Source organism: Mobula birostris, chromosome 27 (genome assembly GCF_030028105.1).
Source record: "Mobula birostris isolate sMobBir1 chromosome 27, sMobBir1.hap1, whole genome shotgun sequence".
Lineage (NCBI taxonomy): Eukaryota > Metazoa > Chordata > Chondrichthyes > Myliobatiformes > Myliobatidae > Mobula > Mobula birostris.
In genome coordinates this window covers 5661960-5682840 of record NC_092396.1, presented here as the reverse complement: position 1 = coordinate 5682840, position 20881 = coordinate 5661960, and the positions used below count along the sequence as shown (strand labels likewise).

General features: G+C 44.6%; 1 protein-coding gene across 2 annotated transcripts in view; it reads right to left on the bottom strand.

Annotated features, from left to right (window-relative positions):
• Positions 1-2831: 2831 nt before the first annotated feature.
• The window catches only part of noc2l (NOC2-like nucleolar associated transcriptional repressor), a 169353-nt gene continuing 151303 nt past the window's right edge, over positions 2832-20881 (bottom strand). For both annotated transcript variants that reach the window (XM_072245051.1, XM_072245052.1), the window contains exons 18-19: positions 8448-8558; positions 2832-3550 (exon numbers count right to left, since the gene is read on the bottom strand). In XM_072245051.1, the coding sequence (XP_072101152.1) occupies positions 3426-3550; positions 8448-8558 (236 nt within the window). In that variant the 3' untranslated portion in view covers positions 2832-3425. The remainder of the gene's footprint in view (positions 3551-8447; positions 8559-20881) is intronic.

The following is a 20881-nucleotide window of genomic DNA, read 5'->3' as shown; positions in this document are numbered from 1 at the left end:
CTGCCGACAGCTGCCAGGACCCATAGTTAGCTGCTTGCTAGCCCCAGGGGCAGATTTACAGATGAAATGCCCCTAAGAGAATGGATCAAATGGTGCGAGTGTGAATGCTATCATCATGCTAGTTCCGATGAAAAAAACGTTGCATTGGTGCTTGCTGCTGCTTGTGCAGGAGAGGGGGCTTTGAGGTTCCAACGACTTTCTCTTGTGCATTCTTTTGGGCTTCTGTTTTTCGTGGATGTTTGCAAAGACAAGTACTTCAGGTTGTACACTGTGTGCACTTTTCTGATAATAAATGGACCCAAATGGACAGTATCCACGCCACGGTGGCGTAGCGGATAGTGAAACGCTAATACAGCTCAGGGCACAAATCTTCAGTAAGATTCCCCAGTTTCCTCCCACAGTCCAAAGGCGTACCAGTTTATGGGAAAATTGGTCATTCTAAATTGTCCTGTGATTATGTTGGGGTAAAATCGGGGGTTGCTGGGCAATGTGGCTCAAAGGGCCTATTCCGCGCTTGGATAGCGCACGGTTCTGGTCACCTACCTACAGGAGATATCAACAGGATTGAAATAGTGTAGGAAAAAAATTTCCAGGATGTTGCCAGGGCTTGAGGACCTGATTTAACAGGGTAAGGTTGAATAGGTTAGGACTTTTATCCCTGGAGTGTAGGAGAACGAGGGAAGATTTGATACAGGTATACAAAATTATGGGGGATATAGACTGGGTAAATACAAGCAGGCTTTTTCCACTGAAATTGGGTGGGATGACAACTACAGGCCACGGGTGAAATGTTTAGAGGGGAACATGAGGGGAGATGTCTTCACTCAGAGGATGGTTAGTGTGCGCGCTGCGGGTTCAATTGTGACATGATGGACGCTACGGTAACGTAGTGTTTAGTGTGACACAATTACAGCTAGGAATGTCGGAGTTCAGAGTTTAATCCCGGCTTCCTCTGTAACGAGTGTGTACATATTCCCTGTAGAATGTGTGGGTTTCCTCCGGGTGCTCCAGTTTCCTCCCACAGTCCAAAGACGTACCGGTTATTAGGTCAACTGGTCATTGTAAATTGTCTTGTGATTAGGCTAGGGTTAAATTGGGGGTTGCTGGGCCTGCTGCACCCTGTATCTGTAAATTAAAGAAATAAAATACAAAACATTTAAGAAAAGCTTGGACAAGTACAGTACTGTGCAAAATTCTTAGGCGAATATATATAGCTAGAGTGCCTAAGACTTTTGCACTGTACTGCACTTTCCAATTACCAAATAATACTTAAAACTACTGGGCTAATATAAAGCTAACTACTCTTATTTCTGTTCCCCTACCACCTTCCTATTTTAACCAACACACAGTACAGTGCATCCCTAGCTGTGTACATGTGTCTAAGACTTTTGCACTGTACTGTACATGGATGGGAGGGGTAAGGAGGGCTATGGCCCATGTACATGTCAATGGGACGAGGCAGAATAATACTTTGGCATGGACTAGATGGGCCAAAGGGCCTGTTTCATTGCTGTAGTGCTCTAAGACTCTAACTGCATCATCTTCCTTTAATTGCTAGTGTTCCTGAACACAGCCAGAGGCAGAAACACAAGATGAAACTTGATGAAACTGGTAACGCAATGGTAAAGTTACTGAAGTAATGATCCATTAACACTCTTGCGAATCCCACTGAAACAGCTGGAAGTGCAAATTCAGTTAATTAAATTAATCAACAAACACGCCGGAAAGGAAAAGTACAAGTGCTGGCCAGATTGCTATGAGTACTGGGGCTGTCTTGAGGCAGGGCGATCTGCTAAGCCTGTACGTGGATCTAGGTCTTCAACGGTTCTAGCTGGAGGTATTTTGGGACGAGGCGACATGTACGACTTCGGTGGCGACATCTGTATGCCATCAGCGACGAGAAACGGCACAGAGGTACAGTGAGCAGTGCCGTTGCCCCAAGTTCCACTGTGACCTCAGCTCCTGTCGAGTGGGTAGCACGATTTGCGCAATGCTATAACCGCGCCAGCTGTTACATTGGGCTTTGATTCCTGCCACTCTCTGTAAGGCGTTTGTACGTTCTCGCCGTGACTGCGCGAGTTTCCTCCGGTTTTCACCCACATTCCAAACACGTGCGGTTAGGGTGAGTGAGTTGTGGGCACGCTACGTTGGCGCTGGAAGCATAGCGACACTTATGGTCTGCCCCCAGCACACCTTTGCAGATTTCGGTTCGACGCCAATGACCCATTTCGCTGCTTTTGATGTACTTGTGACAAAAAAAGGTCATCTCTAATCTTTAAATTCTCCTAGTGAGGTTCCTCCTCACAACCTGAGGACATGCAGGTCATAGAAACATAGAAAATAGGTGCAGGAGTAGGCCATTCAGTATGATCATGGCTGATCATCCAACTCAGAACCCTATACCTGCCTTCTCTCCATACCCCCAATCCCTTTAGCCACAAGGGCCATATCTAACTCCCTCTTAAATATAGCCAATGAACTGGCCTCAATGGTCTGTGGGTTAATTAACGACTAGAAGTGTAGGTGGGCGGAGAGTTGATGGGCATGTGAGAGAGGAAGTTCAAAGTACGTCTATTATCAAATAATACATAAATTATACAACCTTGAGATTTGTCTCCTTACAGGAAGCCATAAAACAAGAAACCCAAAGGAACCCATTAACAAATGACTAACAAACGCCCAATGTGCAGAGAGAGAGAAAAAAACATGAATTGTATAGGTTACAGGGGAGGAATGGACTGCCCAGATAGCTGGCACAGACTTGAAGGGCCGAATGGCCCACCTTCAAGAAGAAAAGGAAAAAACATGAAAGAAACAAAAGATGACTGAAATTTCCTGAAAAGAAAGTGAAAGATTTTATTTTTTCTACATAAAATAACACTTTTGGCAGATTATAACGTACAGAAATGTCAGCACGATGTTGAAATATCTTCGCAGACCAAGGTTCTGGAATAGGGATCAGGACTAACTGGCTGAACTTCAGCCAGTGATGGACTGACATACACCAATCCATCACTCCTTACGATCAATATTCCCCGATGCCGGATTAGCCTTGTGTAATACTTCACACATGAACTGGAATTGCTATGGGCAGGATATTTTGGTGGCTGGTAGCCTAACACTGGTTTGCTAGTGATCCCACTGTTAGAAAAGATCACTCCATTTTCAGTGTTTTAGTTCTGTAGACGGTCGTAATGGGGAGGGGGATTACACATGTTCCAACATTTTTTTTTTGGTTAAAAGTCTTTCCAGGGTTTCCCCCTTAAAATGGGTTTCGTAGAAGTCTGTACTTCCTAGAGCCACGTTGGTACTTGTGCACGAAATACTTGGGTCAGGTTGCTCCTTTGAGGATGTACAATCTGAAGGAATCCAATGGTCATCAAGGCGTTGGGACAGCAATGGAAAAAGTTCACCGACTGACTTCATTAATCTTCATCAGAAAAATCCAGATCTTCAACAATGTCCTCATCTCCTTCCACAAGGTCTTCCAACTCAGAATGGGACATCTTCGCAATAGCGTGGGCAGGTTTTACAGGAACCTCAGCATCATCTATGAAGAAATCAGTGTACAAGTAAGTAGAAAATATCAATCTCACACAGGAATACTCCTCCCTATACCTCATCACCCATACCCATTTAGATCCCTGCGAGTGTATTAATGGACTGAGTCCCCAGGCCAGTACTCAGTCTTCGACCTGAATGAGGTGTTTGGGAAAATCACACTCAGTGGCCACATTATCAGATACCCCCTGTACCTAATAAAGTGGACACTGAGGGTATGTTAATAGTCTTTCACTGTCACCTTCCTGTCAGCTTGAACCAGTCCTGCCATGCTCCTCTGACCTCTCTCATTACACAAGACATTTTCACCCAAACTGCACCACTCACTGGATTTTCTATTCTTTTTCGCACCATTCTCCGTAGACTGTAGAGTGAAGGTCCCTGGAGATCAGCGGTTTCTGAGGCACTCAAACCACCTCATCCGGCAACAACAATCATTCCACGGACAAAGATCACATTTCTTCCCCATTCTGATGTTTTGGTTTGAACAACAACTGAACCTCTTGACCATGTCTGCATGCTCTTATGCATTGAGTTGCTGCCACAGGATTGGCCGATTAGATATTTGCATTAACGAGCAGGTGTACCTAATAAAGTGACCACTGAGTGTATACCGACAGGCTTAAGAGTGCAGAGAGAATACCTCGGCATCTAAAGGAATGCTGCCAGTTGGGGAATGAGTAAATCTAGGGAAACATGGTGGCCAGAATTGGAGGAGAGAATACTAAGGTTTAAGGAAAAAGTACAGTTAAGACCCAGAAGTCACCTGCAAAAATGGTGAAGAATTTTAAACAGAAGGAGTGGAAGAATGGTGCAAAGGCTAGAGGGGTTAAGATAACCCTTGGTTTACAAGGAGTAAAGGAGGTGAGTTCAGCTAGAAAATTAACTACCATACACAATACCTTTCCACACTAGGTTACCAAGGAGATATTGAATAATACTGCTTCCTTTGCCATATATTTCATTTTAGAGTTCAAACATGTAATTCATTAAAAGCACTTAATTGAAAAAATGTAATAGAACAGATGTCAGAAGTACTCAGTAGGTCAGGCGGCACCTGTGGTGAGGGAAACTGTTATTGTTTCAGGTCTGGGGTTCTTCACCAGAACTGGGAAAGAAAGAACAGCAACACACAAAATGCTGGAGTAACTCAGCAGGTCAGGCAGCATCTACAGAGAGGAACTAACAGTCCACGTTTCAGGCTGAAAACCCACATCAAGACCGGGGAGGAAGGGGGCAGTTTTCTATCTCCTGATCTCTTCCTTTCCAGACCTGACAAAGGGTCTCTGTCCAAAACATTGAATGTATATTCCCCTCCATAGATGCTGCCGAACTTGCTGAATTCCTCCAGCATTTTTTGTACGTTGCTCAAGATTTCAGGCATCTGCAAGATCTCTTGTGTTTGCTAAAGAAAGAAAACAAGTTTGCTTTAGATAGCAGGAAGCAGAGAAGAGAATGGGTATATCTGGTTAGGTGGAACCAAATGAGTTAATGTGAACATTAAGTTGCATTTCTGTAAGATATTTGTTTTCTATGTGTGAAGTGATGCTAATCTGTCAGTCTGTGGGACAAGCTCAGGAGATAACACTCTGCAACAACAAGGAAGAGAAAAACTGAGACAAGATGATGACTGACAAATGGACACTTTTCATATGGAATGGTTTATCTAAAGTTGGATTGAGTTAATATTTCATGACTGAGATTTGAATGCCTTTGAAATCACTGTCTAGAATGTAAAATCAGAAAATGCCGGAAATACTCAGGAGGTCAGGCTGCATCTGTGGAGAAAGAAGTAAGGGCTAACGATTCAGATTGTTGTCTATCAGGAGACAGCTATTGTTGGGAGAAGTTTTTTTTCCAGGTTTCCACCATGTTACGTTTTTAGGTTTCTCTGCTCAATCACATATCTAATGGACACCGAAAGATCAGAAAATAATTGGCAATTTGCCAGCACGGATAATTGGCCATCTCCAAATGGATCCTACCACTAACTTTACCCACTCCCCACATCTGCTTTCACTCCCTCTGTGATTCCCTTGGCCATCTGTCCCTCCCCAATAATCTCCCTCCAGACACTTATCCCTGCAAGTGGCCTCAGGGCTACACCTGCCCATTCACCTCCTCCCTCATCTCCATTCAGGGCCCCGAACAGTTCCTCCAGGTGAGGCACCTTTGAATCTGCTGGGGTCGTCTACTGTGTCCAGTGTTCCCGAGGCGGCCTCCTCTACATGGGTGAGACTCATCGTAAATCGGGGGAGCGCCTCGTCGAGCACCTCTGCTCCATCTGCCATAAGTGGGACTTCCCGGTGGCCAAATTTTTAAATTCCCATTCCTATTTCCATTCCAACGTGTCGGTCCATGACTGCCTCTTGTGCCAAGATGAGCCCCCCTTCAGGGTGGAGGAGCAACACCTTATATTCTGCCTGGGTACCCTCCAATTTGATGGCATAATATCGATTTGTCTTTTTGGTAAACAAATTCAGCCCCCCTTCCTCTATTCCCCACTCTCACCTTTTACCCCTTCTCACCTGCCTATTACTTACCCCTGGGTCCCCTCCTCCTGTGGTCCACTCCCCTCCCCATCAGATTCTTTCTTCTCCAGCACTTTACCCTGCCTACCCACCTGGATTCTCACCTATCGCCTTCCAGTAGCCTCTTTCTCTTCCCCCCACCTATTTCAGTCTGGCATCTTCCCCCTTCCTTCTCAGTCCTGAAGAAGGGCTGTGGTCCGAAGTGTTGACTGTTTATTTATTTCCATAGATGCTGCCTAACCTGCTGAGTTCCTCCAGCATTTTGTGTGTGTTGCCAAGGCTTTGTGGCAGCTTGTTGATCCTATTCTATTGATAAGGTCTCACTTTTGAAACGTGCCTGTTGGAAAACTGAGTAACTTAATGCTATCAATTATTCAGTCACTATGGGCGTATTTAAAACAAGTCCTAAAGCATTAATTCTAATTTATTAGTTGTGTAATTTGGGTTTAACTTCAGTGCCAATTCTTGGGAAATATTTTTCACGGATTAATTTGGGATAAATTGCTCGTTTGACTCTACCGTGTCTTTACTCTCACAAGCTGTTATTTTTATTGATTTACTTCAAGCGGATCGTTTGAAAAAGAGAGTGGATTGGCACTAGGGTGCCCTCCCACTTGATGGCAGGGTTGCGCTTGGCCGCTTTCCAGTCAGCAGCCTCATTATCTCGCCCAGCGCTCTGCTGCTTCACTGAGAACTGGACAGGGTAGTCGATAAGAACCAGCTGAGCCGGGTGAGGAGCTGAAGAATGGAGTGACATCAAAGTCAATGAAGGTGCAAGGAAGTGCAAACAGGTCTACCGAACGTAACGGAAGGGACTAGAAAGCCTGAATTATAGGGAGGATATTACCTAGAGGGTAGGAGAATATGGGGAGATTTGATAGAGGGATACAAGGTTATCAGAGGTAATTTCCATGAGAGGTTGTGGGTCAAGGGTCAAAGGTGTAATGTTTAAGGGGAACATGAGAGGGAATTTCATCACTTAGAGGCTGGTGAGAGTGTGGAATAAGCTGCCAGTGCAAGTGGTGCATGCAAGCTCAATTTTCCATCATGCCAGGAAATCAAGTCCTAACCAATTCAACCCTTCCCTGTAACCTAGGTCCTCAAGTCCTGGCAACATCCTTGTAAATGTTCTCTGCACTCTTTCAGTCTTATTGATGTCTTCCCTGTAGGTAGGTGATCAAAACTGCACACAAAACTCCAAATTTTGCCTCTCCAACATCTTACACAACTTCAACATAACATCCCAACTCCTGTACTCAATACATTGATCTCTGAAGGCCAGCAGGCCCAAAGTTCTCTTTACGACCTTATCTACCAGTGATGTCACTTTCAACAAACTATGGATCCATATTTCCAGATCCCATTGTTCGAATGCACACCTCAGTGCTCTACCATTCCCGTGTAAGTCCTACCCTGGTCTGTCCTCTTGAAATGCAACACCTCACACTCATCTGCATTAAATTCCATCTGCGATTTTTCAGCCCATTTTTCCAGCTGGTCCAGATCCGGCTGCAAGCATTGATAGTCTTCGTCATTTTCTACTATGCTGTCACCCACAGATTTGCCGATCCAGTTTACCAATTCTAAGACGGTAAGGCCATAAGACATTGGAGCAGAAAGTGGCCATTCAGCCCAGCTGAGTGAGTCTGCTCTGCTTTCCTTTATCGCTGGTTTATTTTCTCTCTCAACCTCACCTCCTGCCTCCTCCCTGTAAGCTTTGATGCCACGACTAATCAAGAACCAACCCACCTCTGCTACTCTCTGAAACAGCCAAGTAAGGAAAAGTGGCGATGGACAATAACTGCCAGGCTTACCAACAAAGTCCAACAGATTAAAGAATCAGAAAGTGCAAATTGCACAGACCAGGGTGAAAAATCCATGCTCTTTATCGGGTTTCTTGCAAACTGGGCTGAAATTTCTAAGCAAGGTTGAAAAGTTGAGGGAGCTAGGGTTTTCCTCTTTGGAGCAAAGGAGGACGAGAGGTGATTTGTTAGAGGTGTACAAGATGATTAACAGGCATAGATTGAGTGGAGAACCAGGGACATTTTCCCTGAGTGGAGATGACTAATACAACGGGGGATAATTTTAAGGTGACTGGAGTGAAGTATAGGGAGGATGACAGAGGTAGGTTTTTAAACACAGAGTGGTGGGTGTGTAGAAGATCCTGCTAGGGTTGGTGGTAGAGGCAGGGACAGTTAAGAGACTTTTAGATAGGCACATGTATAAAAGAAAAACGTAGGGTTATGTAGGAGGAAGGGTTAGACTGATTGTATGTGGGCTTAAAGGTTGGCACAACATTGTGGATCGAAAGGCCTATACTGATCTGTAAACTTCTACAACTTCCATTTAGCATACCGTCAGATTCATCTTCAAATAACAATGTGCCATCTTCATCCTCCTCTGCATCGTCACTACTCAAGTCTGACAGATCCTTTACAATATCTTCACCGCTCTTCTTCGACATTCCTGTAAGCAGAGACATCAAAATCAGCAAATAGACGCAAGGTAGGGCACTTGTCACAACTAAGTGGCAGGTATGTTAACAATTCCCACCTGGATGGTTTTCAATCACGGAAACCCATTTGACTGCAATCAATGTTTGCGATGGACCCTCCCTGTCCAAACACTATCAGATTCACTTGACCAGCTAACTGGTTTGCTGTAAGCAGATGTTAATATCAGTTTCACAAAAGGTGGGATTTCCCAGTGGCCACATATTTAAATTCTACGTCTCATTCTCATTTGGACATGTTGGTCTGTGGCCTCCTCTACTGCCTCAATGAGGCCACTCTCAGGTTGAAGGAGCAACACCGCCTGGGTAGCTTCCAACCTGATGGCACGAACATCATTTTTTTTTAAACTTCTCCCCCCTCCCTCCTTTTTCTTTTCCCACTTCCCATTCAGGCTCTCTTTTTTTTTACCCCTTCTCATCTGCTCTGGTGCCCTCCTCCTTCCACTTCTCCCATGGTCCACTCTCCTCTCCTATCAGATTCCTCCTTCAGCTCTTTACCCTTTCCTCCCTGCTTTTCCCTTCATCCCTCTCCCCACCCACCCACCTTTCCCCTCACCTGGTCTCACCCACCAGCCTGTCCTTCCCCTCCCTGCACTTTCTTATTCTGGTTTCTGTCCCCTACCTTTCTTATTCCAGATGAAGGGTCACAGCCCAAAAGGTTGACTCTTTACTCCCCTTTATGGATGCTGCCTCAGCCTGCTGAGTTCAGCATTTTGTGCGTGTTGCTCTGGATTTCCAGCATCTGCAGAATCTCCTGTGTTAATGCCTAGTCTAGCTTTTGATATTTATAAGTTTATTGGAATTTGATCCACTTACATCTCAGGCACGATAGTTTAATTCAACACTGAATGACAAAACAGAGTTAAGGTACAGAAGATGACTATTCAACCCACTGTATCCACTCGCCTCTTCCTAGCCCTATAAATCTAGAATTTTCAAACACTGATGCCACTCCCTTTCGGTATCGGTTTATTATTATTATTGCTATGTCTACTGATATAACTAACTTTTGCAAGTCATCCATACATAAAAACATAGAAAATAGGTGCAGGAGTAGGCCATTTGGCCCTTTGAGCCTGCACCGCCATTCAGTACGATCATGGCTGATCATCCAACTCAGAACCCTATACCTGCCTTCTCTCCATACCCCCTGATCCCTTTAGCCACAAGGGCCACCTCTAACTCCCTCTTAAATATAGCCAATGAACTGGCCTCAACTGTTTCCTGTGGCAGAGAATTCCACAGATTCACTACTCTCTGCGTGAAGGTTTCCCCTTTATCATTGAACTGTGACCCCTCGTTCTGGACTTCCCCAACATCGGGAACAATCTTCCTGCATCTAGCCTGTCCAATCCCTTTAGAATGTTATACGTTTCAATAAGATCCCCCCTCAATCTTCTAAATTCCAGCGAGTATAAGCCTAGTCGATCCAGTCTTTCATCATATGAAAGTCCTGCCATCCCAGGAGTCAATCTGGTGAACCTTCTTTGTACTCCCTCTATGGCAAGAATGTCTTTCCTCAAATTAGGGGACCAAAACTGCACACAATACTCCAGGTGTGGTCTCACCAAGGCCTTGTACAACTGCAGTAGTATCTCCCTGCTCCTGTACTGGAATCCTCTTGCTATGAATGCCAGCATACCATTCGCCTTTTTCACCGCCTGCTGTACCTGCATGCCCACTTTCAATGACTGGTGTCCAATGACACCCAGGTCTTGTTACACCTCCCCTTTTCCTAATCGGCCACCATTCAGATAATAATCTGTTTTCCCGTTTTTGCCACCAAAGTGGATAACCTCACATTTACCCACATTAAGTTGCACCTGCCATGAATTTGTCCACTCACCCAACCTATCCAAGTCACCCTGCATCCTCTTAGCATCCTCCTCACAGCTAACACTGCCGCCCAGCTTCGTGTCATCCACAAACTTGGAGATGCTGCCTTTAATTCCCTTGTCTAAATCATACAGATCCTTCAAATCAGTACATTGAAATGGTACAAGGAAAAAGCAGTAACAGAATGCAGAATTAAGTGTTACAGACACAGAGAAAGTGCAGTGTAGACGGACAATAAGCGTAAAGGCCGTGGCGAGGTAGATTGTGAGGTTAAGAGCTCATCTTTTTCATACAAGAGGGTAGAGCCCTCCCCACCATTGAGCTGTTGCAGGAAGTCAGCATCCATCATCAGTGTTCCCCACCACCCACAACATGCTTTTTTCTTGCCGTTGCCAACAGGAAGAAGGTAGAGGAGCCTCAGGACCCTCCCTGCCAGGTATGCGTCACAGTTAGTGAGTTGTGGGACATGCTACATTGGCTCCGGAAGCATGCCGAAACTTGTAGGCTGCCCAGCACAATCCTCGCTGATTTAGTTTGATGCAAATGATGCATCTTGCTGTATGTTTCAATGAATAAAGCTAGCCTTTCTCTCCAATGTCTGTTCGCAGTGTTGGTCCAGCTGCAAACCTAATCAGCTCTGAAGAGTCACAGTGAGGAAGCGACACTAGGAGAGAGAGTGGCAGATGAAGGCCTCGGCTGGCGTATACAGCTCAGGCAGGGCAGACTCTTACCACGGTTGACCTCAGTCTATTCATTGCTGATACTGGTGCCAGCAGGCTACAGCCTAGTTTCATGTCAGCTAAAAACTAATCACTTTAAGCTCAAAGCCTAAACAAAATGGATCACAAAATTGATAAAACACAATCCTTGAAATTAAATTCGTCTGTTGTGAGAAGTTTCTGGCACCTTCTGAATCTTATGAGTAAATTGCCCCTTTCCTGAAAGGAATAATGTGAGCAAGGATTAGAACACAGAGCAGTACATGCCCTTCGTCCCACGATGATGTGCTGACATTTTAACCTACTTCACTTCAATCTACTCGTAGCGTAGTGGTTAGCACGATGCCATTACAGCTGGGGGCATTCTGGAGTTCGAAGTTCAATTCCGGCGCCGTTTCCATGTTCTCCCAGTGACAGCGTGGGTTTCCTCCGGATGCTCCAGTTTCCTCCCACAGTCCAAAGACATCCCGGTTGGGAGGTTAACTGGTCATTGTAAATTGTCCTGTGATTAGGCTGGGGTTAAACAAGTGGCTTGCTGGGTGGTGCAGCTTGATGGGCCGGAAGGGCTGTATTACTCAATAATAAATAACCCTTCCCTCCCACATAACCCTCCTTTTTACTTACATTCAGATGCTTATCTATGAGTCTCGCAAACATCCCTATCATATCTGTCTCTACAACAACCCTCGCCATTGCATTCCTAGCATGTACCACCTTCTGTGTAAAAAGCTATTTCTGACATTTACCCTTAAACTTTCTGCCACTTAATTTCAAAGGAAATCCTCTTGAATTAGCTGCCGGAAAATAAAGTCTCTGGCTGCCCACTTGATCTATGCCTCTTATCATGTTATACACCTCTATCAATTCTCCCCTCATCCTCCTTCTCTCCAAAGAATAGAGCCTTAGCTTACTCAACCTTTCCTTGTAAGACATGCTCTCTAATCCAGGCAGCATCCTGGTAAATCCTGGTAGCCAGGGCATCAAAGGTTATGGTGAGAAGGCGGGGGAGTGGGACTAAATGGGAGAATGGATCAGCTCAGGGTAAAATGGCGGAGCAGACTTGATGGGCCGAATGGCCGACTTCTGCTCCCTTGTCTTATGGTTTAAATCTCTTCTGTACCCTCTCTATCTTCCACATCCTTCCTATAATGAGATGACCAGAACTGAGCACAATACTCCAAGCAAGGCTCTTGAACTCAGTTCCCCGACTAATGAAGGCCAGCGCACCAAACACCTCCCCAACCACCCTATTAACTTGTACGGCAACTTTGAAGGATCTATGGACATGGATTGTAAGATCCTTCTGTTCTGTGTTGGGACCGATTCTTTTTATGCTATACGTCAATGGTTTGGATGACGGAATTGATGGCTTTGTCGCAATGTTTGCAGATGATATGAAGACAGGTGGAGGGGCAGCTAGATTTGAGGAAGTAGAGAGGCTACAGAAGGACGTAGACAGATTAGGAGAATGGCAAAGAAATGGCAGATAGAATAGAGTGTTGGGAAGTGCATGGTCATGCACTTTAGTGGAAGAAATGAAAGGGTTGACTATTTTCTAAATGGACAGAATATACTTAAAACTGAGGTGCAAAGGGAGTTGGGAGTCCTCGTGCAGGATCCCTAAAGATTAATTTGCAGGTTGAGTCTGTGGTGAGGAAGGTAAATGCAATGTTAGCATTCATTTCAAAAGAACTAGGATATAAAAGCAAGGATGTAATGTTGTGACTTTATAAATTACTGGTGTGCCTTCACTTGGGAGTATTGTGAGTTTGGGCCACTTACATTAGAAAGGATAGGAACATAGAAACATAGAAAACCTACAGCACAATTCAGGCTCTTCCGCCCACAGTGCTGTGCCGAACGTGTACTTACTTTAGAAATTACCTAGGGTTACCCATAGCCCTCTATTTTTCTAAGCTCCATGTACCTATCCAGGAGTCTCTTATAAGACCCTATCGTATCCGCCTCCACCACCATCGCTGGCAGCCCATTCCACGCGCTCACCACTCTGTGTGTAAAAAACTGACCCCTGACATCTCCTCTGTACCTACTTCCAAGCACCTTAAACCTGTGCCCTCTCGTGTTGGCCATTTCAGCCCTGGGAAAAAAGCCTGACGATCAATGCCTCAAAAGGATGTGCTGAAACTGGAGAGGGTTCAAAGGAGATTCACGAAAATGATTCCAGGATTGAATGGCTTCTCATGTGAAGAGTGTTTGATGGCTCTGGGCCTGTCACTAGAATTCAGAAGAATGAGGGGTGACCTCACTGAAATCTATCGAACGGTAGAAGGCTTTGATAGAGTGGATGTGGAGAGGATGTTTCCTATCGTGGAAGAGTCTAAGACCAGAGAACACAGCCTCAGAATAAAGGGGCAGCCTTTTAGAACAGAGATGAGGAATTTCTTCAGCCAGAGAGTGGTGAATCTGTGGAAGTCTTTACCACAGGTAACTGTGGAGACCAATTCTTTATTTATGTTTAAGGTAAAGGTTGACACATTCTTGATTGGTCAAGGCATGAAGGGGCACAGGGAGAAGGCAGGAGATTGGGCTGAGAGGAAAATTGGATCAGCCATGATGGAATGGCAGAGCAGACTCAATGGGCCGAATGAACTAAAAATGCTCATATATCTTCCTATATCTACCCATACAATGTCCATTTCCCTCCATTTTCTGCAAATCCTCTCCCTATTTAAGAGCCTTTTAATGCCTGAAAGGAGAGATGAGACCTAACTAAAAGGAAGAGTACAGATTTCCTGGGTGCTGGCAGTGTGAAAACCATTCTCCATTATATAGGACAGGGGTCCCCACCCTTTTTTGCACCACGACCGGTTTAATATTGACAATATTCTTGCAGACTGGCCGACGGGGGTGGGGGTTTGTTCAAGTAGGATTGCCAACTTTCTCACTCCCAAATAAGGGACAAAAGTAGCAGTCAAATACGGGACACTTGTGCTTACCCTGAGAAAGACTACCATGACGCCTTGCGCGGGCACCTGTGTGCGCATGCGTAATGTGTGCATACGTGACGTGTGCATGTGTGTACGTGCCAATTTTTTTTCTACAAATGGGTTTTGGCTTAATCTTCCTGATTCTGCTCAGTGAAACTACACTGTACATACATTATTTCTACTTTATATAGGCTGTGTATTTATCATATCATTCCTGCTTTTACTATATGTTAGTGTTATTTTAGGTTTTATGTGTTATTTGGTATGATTTGGTAGGTTATTTCAAGTTCAACAGTGGGTGTGACAGGGAATGAGGAAAGGTGCAGCTGACTCATTTCGTTTCAGATCGCCAAATCATATCGTTTCCTCGCGGCCCAGTAGCACATGCTTTGCGGCTTGGTGGTTGGAGACCACTGCTGGAGGAGGAGGACTTGGCACATCGATAGGATGCAGAACTGGTCTGAGAAGTGGCAGATGGCCTCAAGCCAGGTAAGTGTGAAGTGGTTCATTTCGGTAGGTCAAATTTGAAGACAGGATATAGTATTAACGGTAAGACTCTTGGCAGTGTGGAGGATCAGCGAGATCTTAGGGTCCGTGTCCATAGGACACTCAAAGCTGCTGCACAGGTTGACAGTGTTGTTAAGAAGGCGTATAGTGTGTTGGCCTTCATCAACCATGGAACTGAGTTCAAGAGCTTTGAGGTAATGTTACAGCTGTATAAGGACTTAGTTAGACTCCATTTGGAGTACCATACCTTATGAGAATAGGTTGAGTGAACTTGGCCTTTTCTCCTTGGAGCGATGGAGGATGAGAGGTGACCTGATAGAGGTGTATAAGATGATGAGAGGCATTGATCATGCCGATCGCCAGAGGCTTTTCCCTAGGGCTGAAATAGTTAACACGAGGGGGCATAGTTTTAAGGTGCTTGGAAGTAGGTACAAGAGGGATGTACGAGGTAAGTTTTTCACAGAGAGTGGTGGGTGCATGGAATGCACTGCCAGTGAAGGTGGTTGAGGAAGATACAATAGGGTCTTTCAAGAGCCTCAGATAGGTAAATGGAGCTTAGAAAAATAAAGGGCTATGCGGTAGGGAAATTCTAGGTAGTTTCTAGAGTAGGTTACATGGTCGGCACAACATTGTGGGCCGAAGGGCCTGTAATAAGCTGTAGATTTCTTTGTTTCAAAGATGAGCAAATTTCTACAGATGTATCACGGACAGCACTCTGACCGGCTGCATCACTGTCTGGTAAGGAGGGGCCACTGCACAGGATTGGGAAAAACTGCAGAGAGTCCTAAACTTGAAAACAACTCTCCCCACCATGGAGGACACCTTCAAAAGGTGATGCCTTGAGAAGACGGCTCCCATCATCAAGGGTCATGCCCTCTTCTCATTACCACCAACTCAATGTTTTACAATGTACATTCATTATCAAAATATGTATACCCCGGGCACCAAAGGGTATGGGGTGAAAGCAGGGAAGTGGGGCTGGCTGAAGGAATTGGATCAGGCCATGATTGAATACCGGAGCAGACTCAATGGGCCGAATGGCCTACTTCTGCTGCTATACTTTATTGTCTACTACATACAACCTTGAGATTTGTCTCCTTACAAAACAAAGAAAACAAAGAAACCCAATAGAACCCATTAAAAAACAGCTCCAGCAAAATCCCAAGCTGCAGAAAGAAAATCAAATTGCACAAACAATAAAACTAAGCAACTAACATCCAAAACTGAAGTTCAAGGAAGTGAGCTTGAATAGCCCATGAACCCACGAACGCTACCACAATTTTTTTGCCCTCTTTTTGCACTATTTATTTTTATATTTCTAACTGTAATCGTACATTTTACGTATGGCACTGCACTGCTGCCACAATACAGCAAAGTCAGTGATAACAGGGCGGCACGATAGCGTAGTGGTTAGCATAACGCTTTACAGTACAGGCAACCCAGGTTCAATTCCCACCACTGCCTGTAAGGAGTTTGTATTTTCTCCTTGTGACCATGTGGGTTTCCTCCGGGTGTTCTAGTTTCCAGTTGCATTGGTTGGTAAATTGTAAATTTAGACTGCAAATTGTCCAAAATTAAACCAGGAGCTGCTGGGCGGCGCAGCTCGAAGGGTCTATTCTGCACTGTATCTCAATAAATAAACTTCTAAAAATAATTTTGAATTGATACCCTGTTGATTCTGAGGTGAGTCACCTGTCACCAATTGAGATGACCATCTCTAGGTGATCAATTCATAATTAGGACTGCCACCCCTTGTTCTCTGCCAATACAAAATAAAAACCTATCAATGTTGTAAATAAGAAATGTTTCACTACATCAGTAATATTATATAAAAACTGGAAATTGTTCATATCAAATTGGCTGCTCTTCAAAAATGGTGAGTGGGGTGGGGGTGGGGACTCCAATAATTATACCTCCTAGTGTGGTTAACTAAAGCCACAAGGGTTGTTCAGTGCAATTTAATTAAACTTTAGATATTAAGCCTTCACTAATTGGAGTCCCGAGGGTCTGCGCAGCTCGATATAACGAGGCTGAGATCTGAAGATGGTTGAGTTTAACTCTTCCCAGGCACCTTGGTGCGGAGTGGTGGTCTAATCAACTCCAAATGATGACCACTGGAGAGGTGCCTTGAATCTGGATTTACCTCCCATCTGAAGACCAACATGTATTGACAGTGTGAACATACCAGCAGTGCCATAGCATCTTGATTAGTAAGGACGTCAAAGTTTAACGGAGAAGGCAGGAAAATGGAGCTGAAAGGGATAATAAATCAGCCATGATAGAATGGTGGAACAGACTCAACGGGCCAAATGGCCTAACTCTGTTCCTGTTCAGAGTGGCCACTTTATTAGGTACACCGGTACGTTAATGCAAATATCTAACCAGCCAATCAAGTGACAGTAACTCAATGTAGAAAAGCATGCAGGCATGGTCAAGAGGTTCGGTTGTTGTTCAGACCAAACATCACAATGGGGAAAAAATGTGATGAAAGTGACTTCTCAAAGTCATTTCTCCAAAGCGCAGGCTCAAAAGGGTTGCAGCCTCAGCCAGCTCCATTACAGACACAACTCTCCCCGCTATTCTGAAAAGGCAGAGCCTCAGGAACGCAGTGCACTTCGTTGCTGCCGGATCTAAATCCTGGATCTCGCTGCCCAACGGCACCAGGAAAGACAGCTTCAAGACGGCAGCTCACTTTCACGTCCCCAAGGGGCAAATTGGGGATAAACAATAATGCTAGCTTTGCTAGCGACGCCCAGGTCATGAAAGTTAACATGAAATAAAATAAGACCCATTCTAGATTCTCACTCAAGAGCCCAAAGTATTTTTGGACCTTTATTTGGTCATTTTTGAGTGTTTGAATAATGAACATTGCAGAATCCAATGGAGCTTAGAGAGTGGTGGACACAGTCCAATCCCTCACAAGCAAAGCCCTCCCTCCTACTTACCTGAAGCGCTGCCTCAGGAATATAGCATTCGTCATCAATGAAACCCACCCCCCCCCCACACTACCACTACCACCACCCTTCTTGCTACGACCATCAGGCAATAGAAACAGGAGCCTTAGGTCCCACACCACCAGTTCAGGAACACCAGGCTCCTGAACCATTGTGGACAACTTCACTCACCTCAACACTGAACTGATTCCACAACTTGCAAACTTATTTTTAAGGACTCTACAACTCATGTTCTCAATATTATTTATTTCTCTATTTGCAGAGTTTGTCTTCTTTCACACATTTTTTTGTCAGCCTTTGCTTATGTATAGTTTTCGATCACTTATATTGTATTTCTTTACTTTCCTGAAAACACCCGTGATAAAATGAATCTCAGGGTAGTATATGGTGACCTTGATAATAGAATTATCTTGACTTTGACTGTGTGGGTTTCCTCCGGGTGCTCCAGCTTCCTCTCAGTCTAAAGACGTGCCAGTTGGTAGATTAATTGGTTATTGTAAATTCTCCCTTGATTAGGCTCAGATTAAGAAAGGGGGTTGCTGCGCGGCGTGGATCGAAGGGCCGGAAGGGCCTATTCCACACTGTATCTCAATAAATAAATAAAATTCATATAATACCTGAGATCATGGTTTCTTGGAAGCAACCACACGGATGAAAATGGATCCTGTGGCCAGTTTGTTGATGTTTCAGTCTGAGAGTTTACATGTGCATTTGGTTTCTGGTGACTGACTGAAACATGAACTCTCCACCCCCCCTCCATTGATGCTGGCTAACTTTATTTATTTATAGATACAGAGCGAAACAAATCCTTCCTGCACAACAAGCTGTGCTGTCCAGCGACCCACCTATTTAACAATAGCCTAATCACAGGACAATTTACAATGACCAATTAACTTACTAATCACTATGTCTTCGGACTGACATTGCCAACTCTAGACAGAATGTACCTCTCACTGTCTCAGTAAAGCAGCCAGCATAATCAAAGTGCCCACCCACCCCAGACATTCTCCCTTCTCTTCTCCCCTCTCCCATCAGGCAAAAGTTTAAGTTTAGTTAACATTCAACCATACCTGAATACCCATGAATACAGCCAAATAAAGAGTGTTACTCCAGGGCCAACATGCGAAACACAGTACCAACAGTCATACACAGCACAAATCACATATAGCACACATAATTACGATAGCAGAAAAACACATAGTCACAAAAATAAATAATATAGCCCAAGTCATGGTCTGTAGATTGATGGTGCATGGGATATTGCCCAGGAGCTATTCTTCTGCAAGAACCAGATTTCAGTAATATACAGTCACACAACTATATAGCCCAAGTCCATGAATGTTGCAGCAGTCTGCAGTCTAACACAATATAGCTTGTCTTCTGCTGAGCAAAAACTGGATGCAAAAGCCTAAAAGCATACACTATCAGGCTCAAGGACATTCTGTCCCATTGATACAGCCTACTGAATGGTCCCCTAGTAAGACCTCACAATCTAGATATCACCTTGTTATCTACAGCACTGCACATTTTCAGTAGCTGTTACACTTTATTCTGCATTGCTATTGCTTTATCTTGTTCTGCCTCAATGCACTGAGTAATGATTTGATCTGTATAAGCAGTACATAATACAAGTCTTTTATCTTATTTAGAGATACAGGCCCTTCCGGCCCAACCAGCTGCAATGTCCAGTAATCAACCTATTTCAAGATTCAAAGTATATTTATTATCAAAGAATGTATAAATTAAACAACCTTGAGATTTGTTTGCTTACAGGCAGCTACAAAGCCAGAAACTCGAAGAACTCAGTTAAAAACATTATCACCGCGCTGAGAAGAGGAAGAAACCACACACAAACCTCCTGCAAACAACAGAAACAAACGACAGCATTCTGACCAGCTTGAGTCCTTTGATCTGCTTCACAGAGAAGCCAGAGTAGGCCTAGGCCCTGAGCTCAGACCATAATACTAGTGGGGCAAAAACTCCCCACTAGTTCACGCAAATGACAGCCGTTGGATTAGTTTGCAGCCTCATCACTGCAGAGAGGATGGTGAACAAAATCAGCCCGATCCTCTGGCTTTCTAGTCTATCTGGGCCAGTGTTTAAATTGTCCAGGCACCAGGTAGTGCCCTGCTCTAGGACCTAGATATCGGTGCAGCGACACACTCGGGCCGCACTGCCCGAAGCCATTCTCGATCTCACCAAATGGGCTCGGCGCACCCAGGTTAGCTGGAGGGCATCGAAACTCTTCTGCAGCGACTCCTCTCCAGATCATCAGCGACACCAACTTTGTCTGTGACACCATCTTCAACACATTGCATTTTGGCTTTGCGATGCACCCGCATGGCCCCTCCTCTGAATTAGCTTTATCTTCACTTGCTTTTTCATTGTTTGCAATGATAGTTGACCACAATTTACTTCAGAAAAAATGCTATTAGTAGTGTCTTCAGGTAAATTTCTTGCCTTTCGAACTACCACTGAGCTGTTGCATATATTCGGTAGCGCCATCTTAACCCTAGCCGGATCAGAGGATAATTTACAACAACCAATTAACATACCAACCAGTACATCTTTGAACTGTGGAGGAAACTGGAGCACCTGGAGGAAACCCACACATTCACAGGGAGGGGATACAAACTCCTTACAGTTGAGGGCGGAATTGAACTCTAAACTCCGATGCACCAAGCTGTAATAGCGTTATGCTAACTGCTACACTACTGTCTAGGAACAGCTTGCAAGACAAGAATTTTCTCTGTACCTCGGCACACATGACAACAGTAAACCTATTCCTGCAGCCCACAAGTGCCGCCGTGATTCTGGCACCAACGTGGCATGCCCACAACTCACGAACTTTAACCCGTACATCTTTGGAATGTGCGAGGAAACCGGAGCACCCGGTTTATACAGTCACAGGGAGAACAGACACAGACAGCAGTAGGAATTGAACCCTAATGCTTAGCCCTGTAAAGCATCACGCTAACTGCTATGATAAGATTTGTAATCCAGGGAGCGGGAAGCACAGTATCAAATACCGCTGTGATGATTGTACGTTCTAGTATAAATTGTTTGGCGACAATAAAGTATAAAGTAAAGTGAGTAAGTAAGTTTGTAAGCACGTGTATGAAAGAAAAATGGAGGGCAATGTGGGTGGAAGGTATAGATTAACATTGGAGTAGGTTAAAGGGTCAGCACAACATTATGGCTGAAGAGTTTGTACCGAGCTGTTCTATGTATGTGATAATCAGTTGTCTGATGTGTTGGAGAAACTACCCTTCCCTTCTTTAAAGCAGCACCTGGTGATCGTGAGAGCCCACCT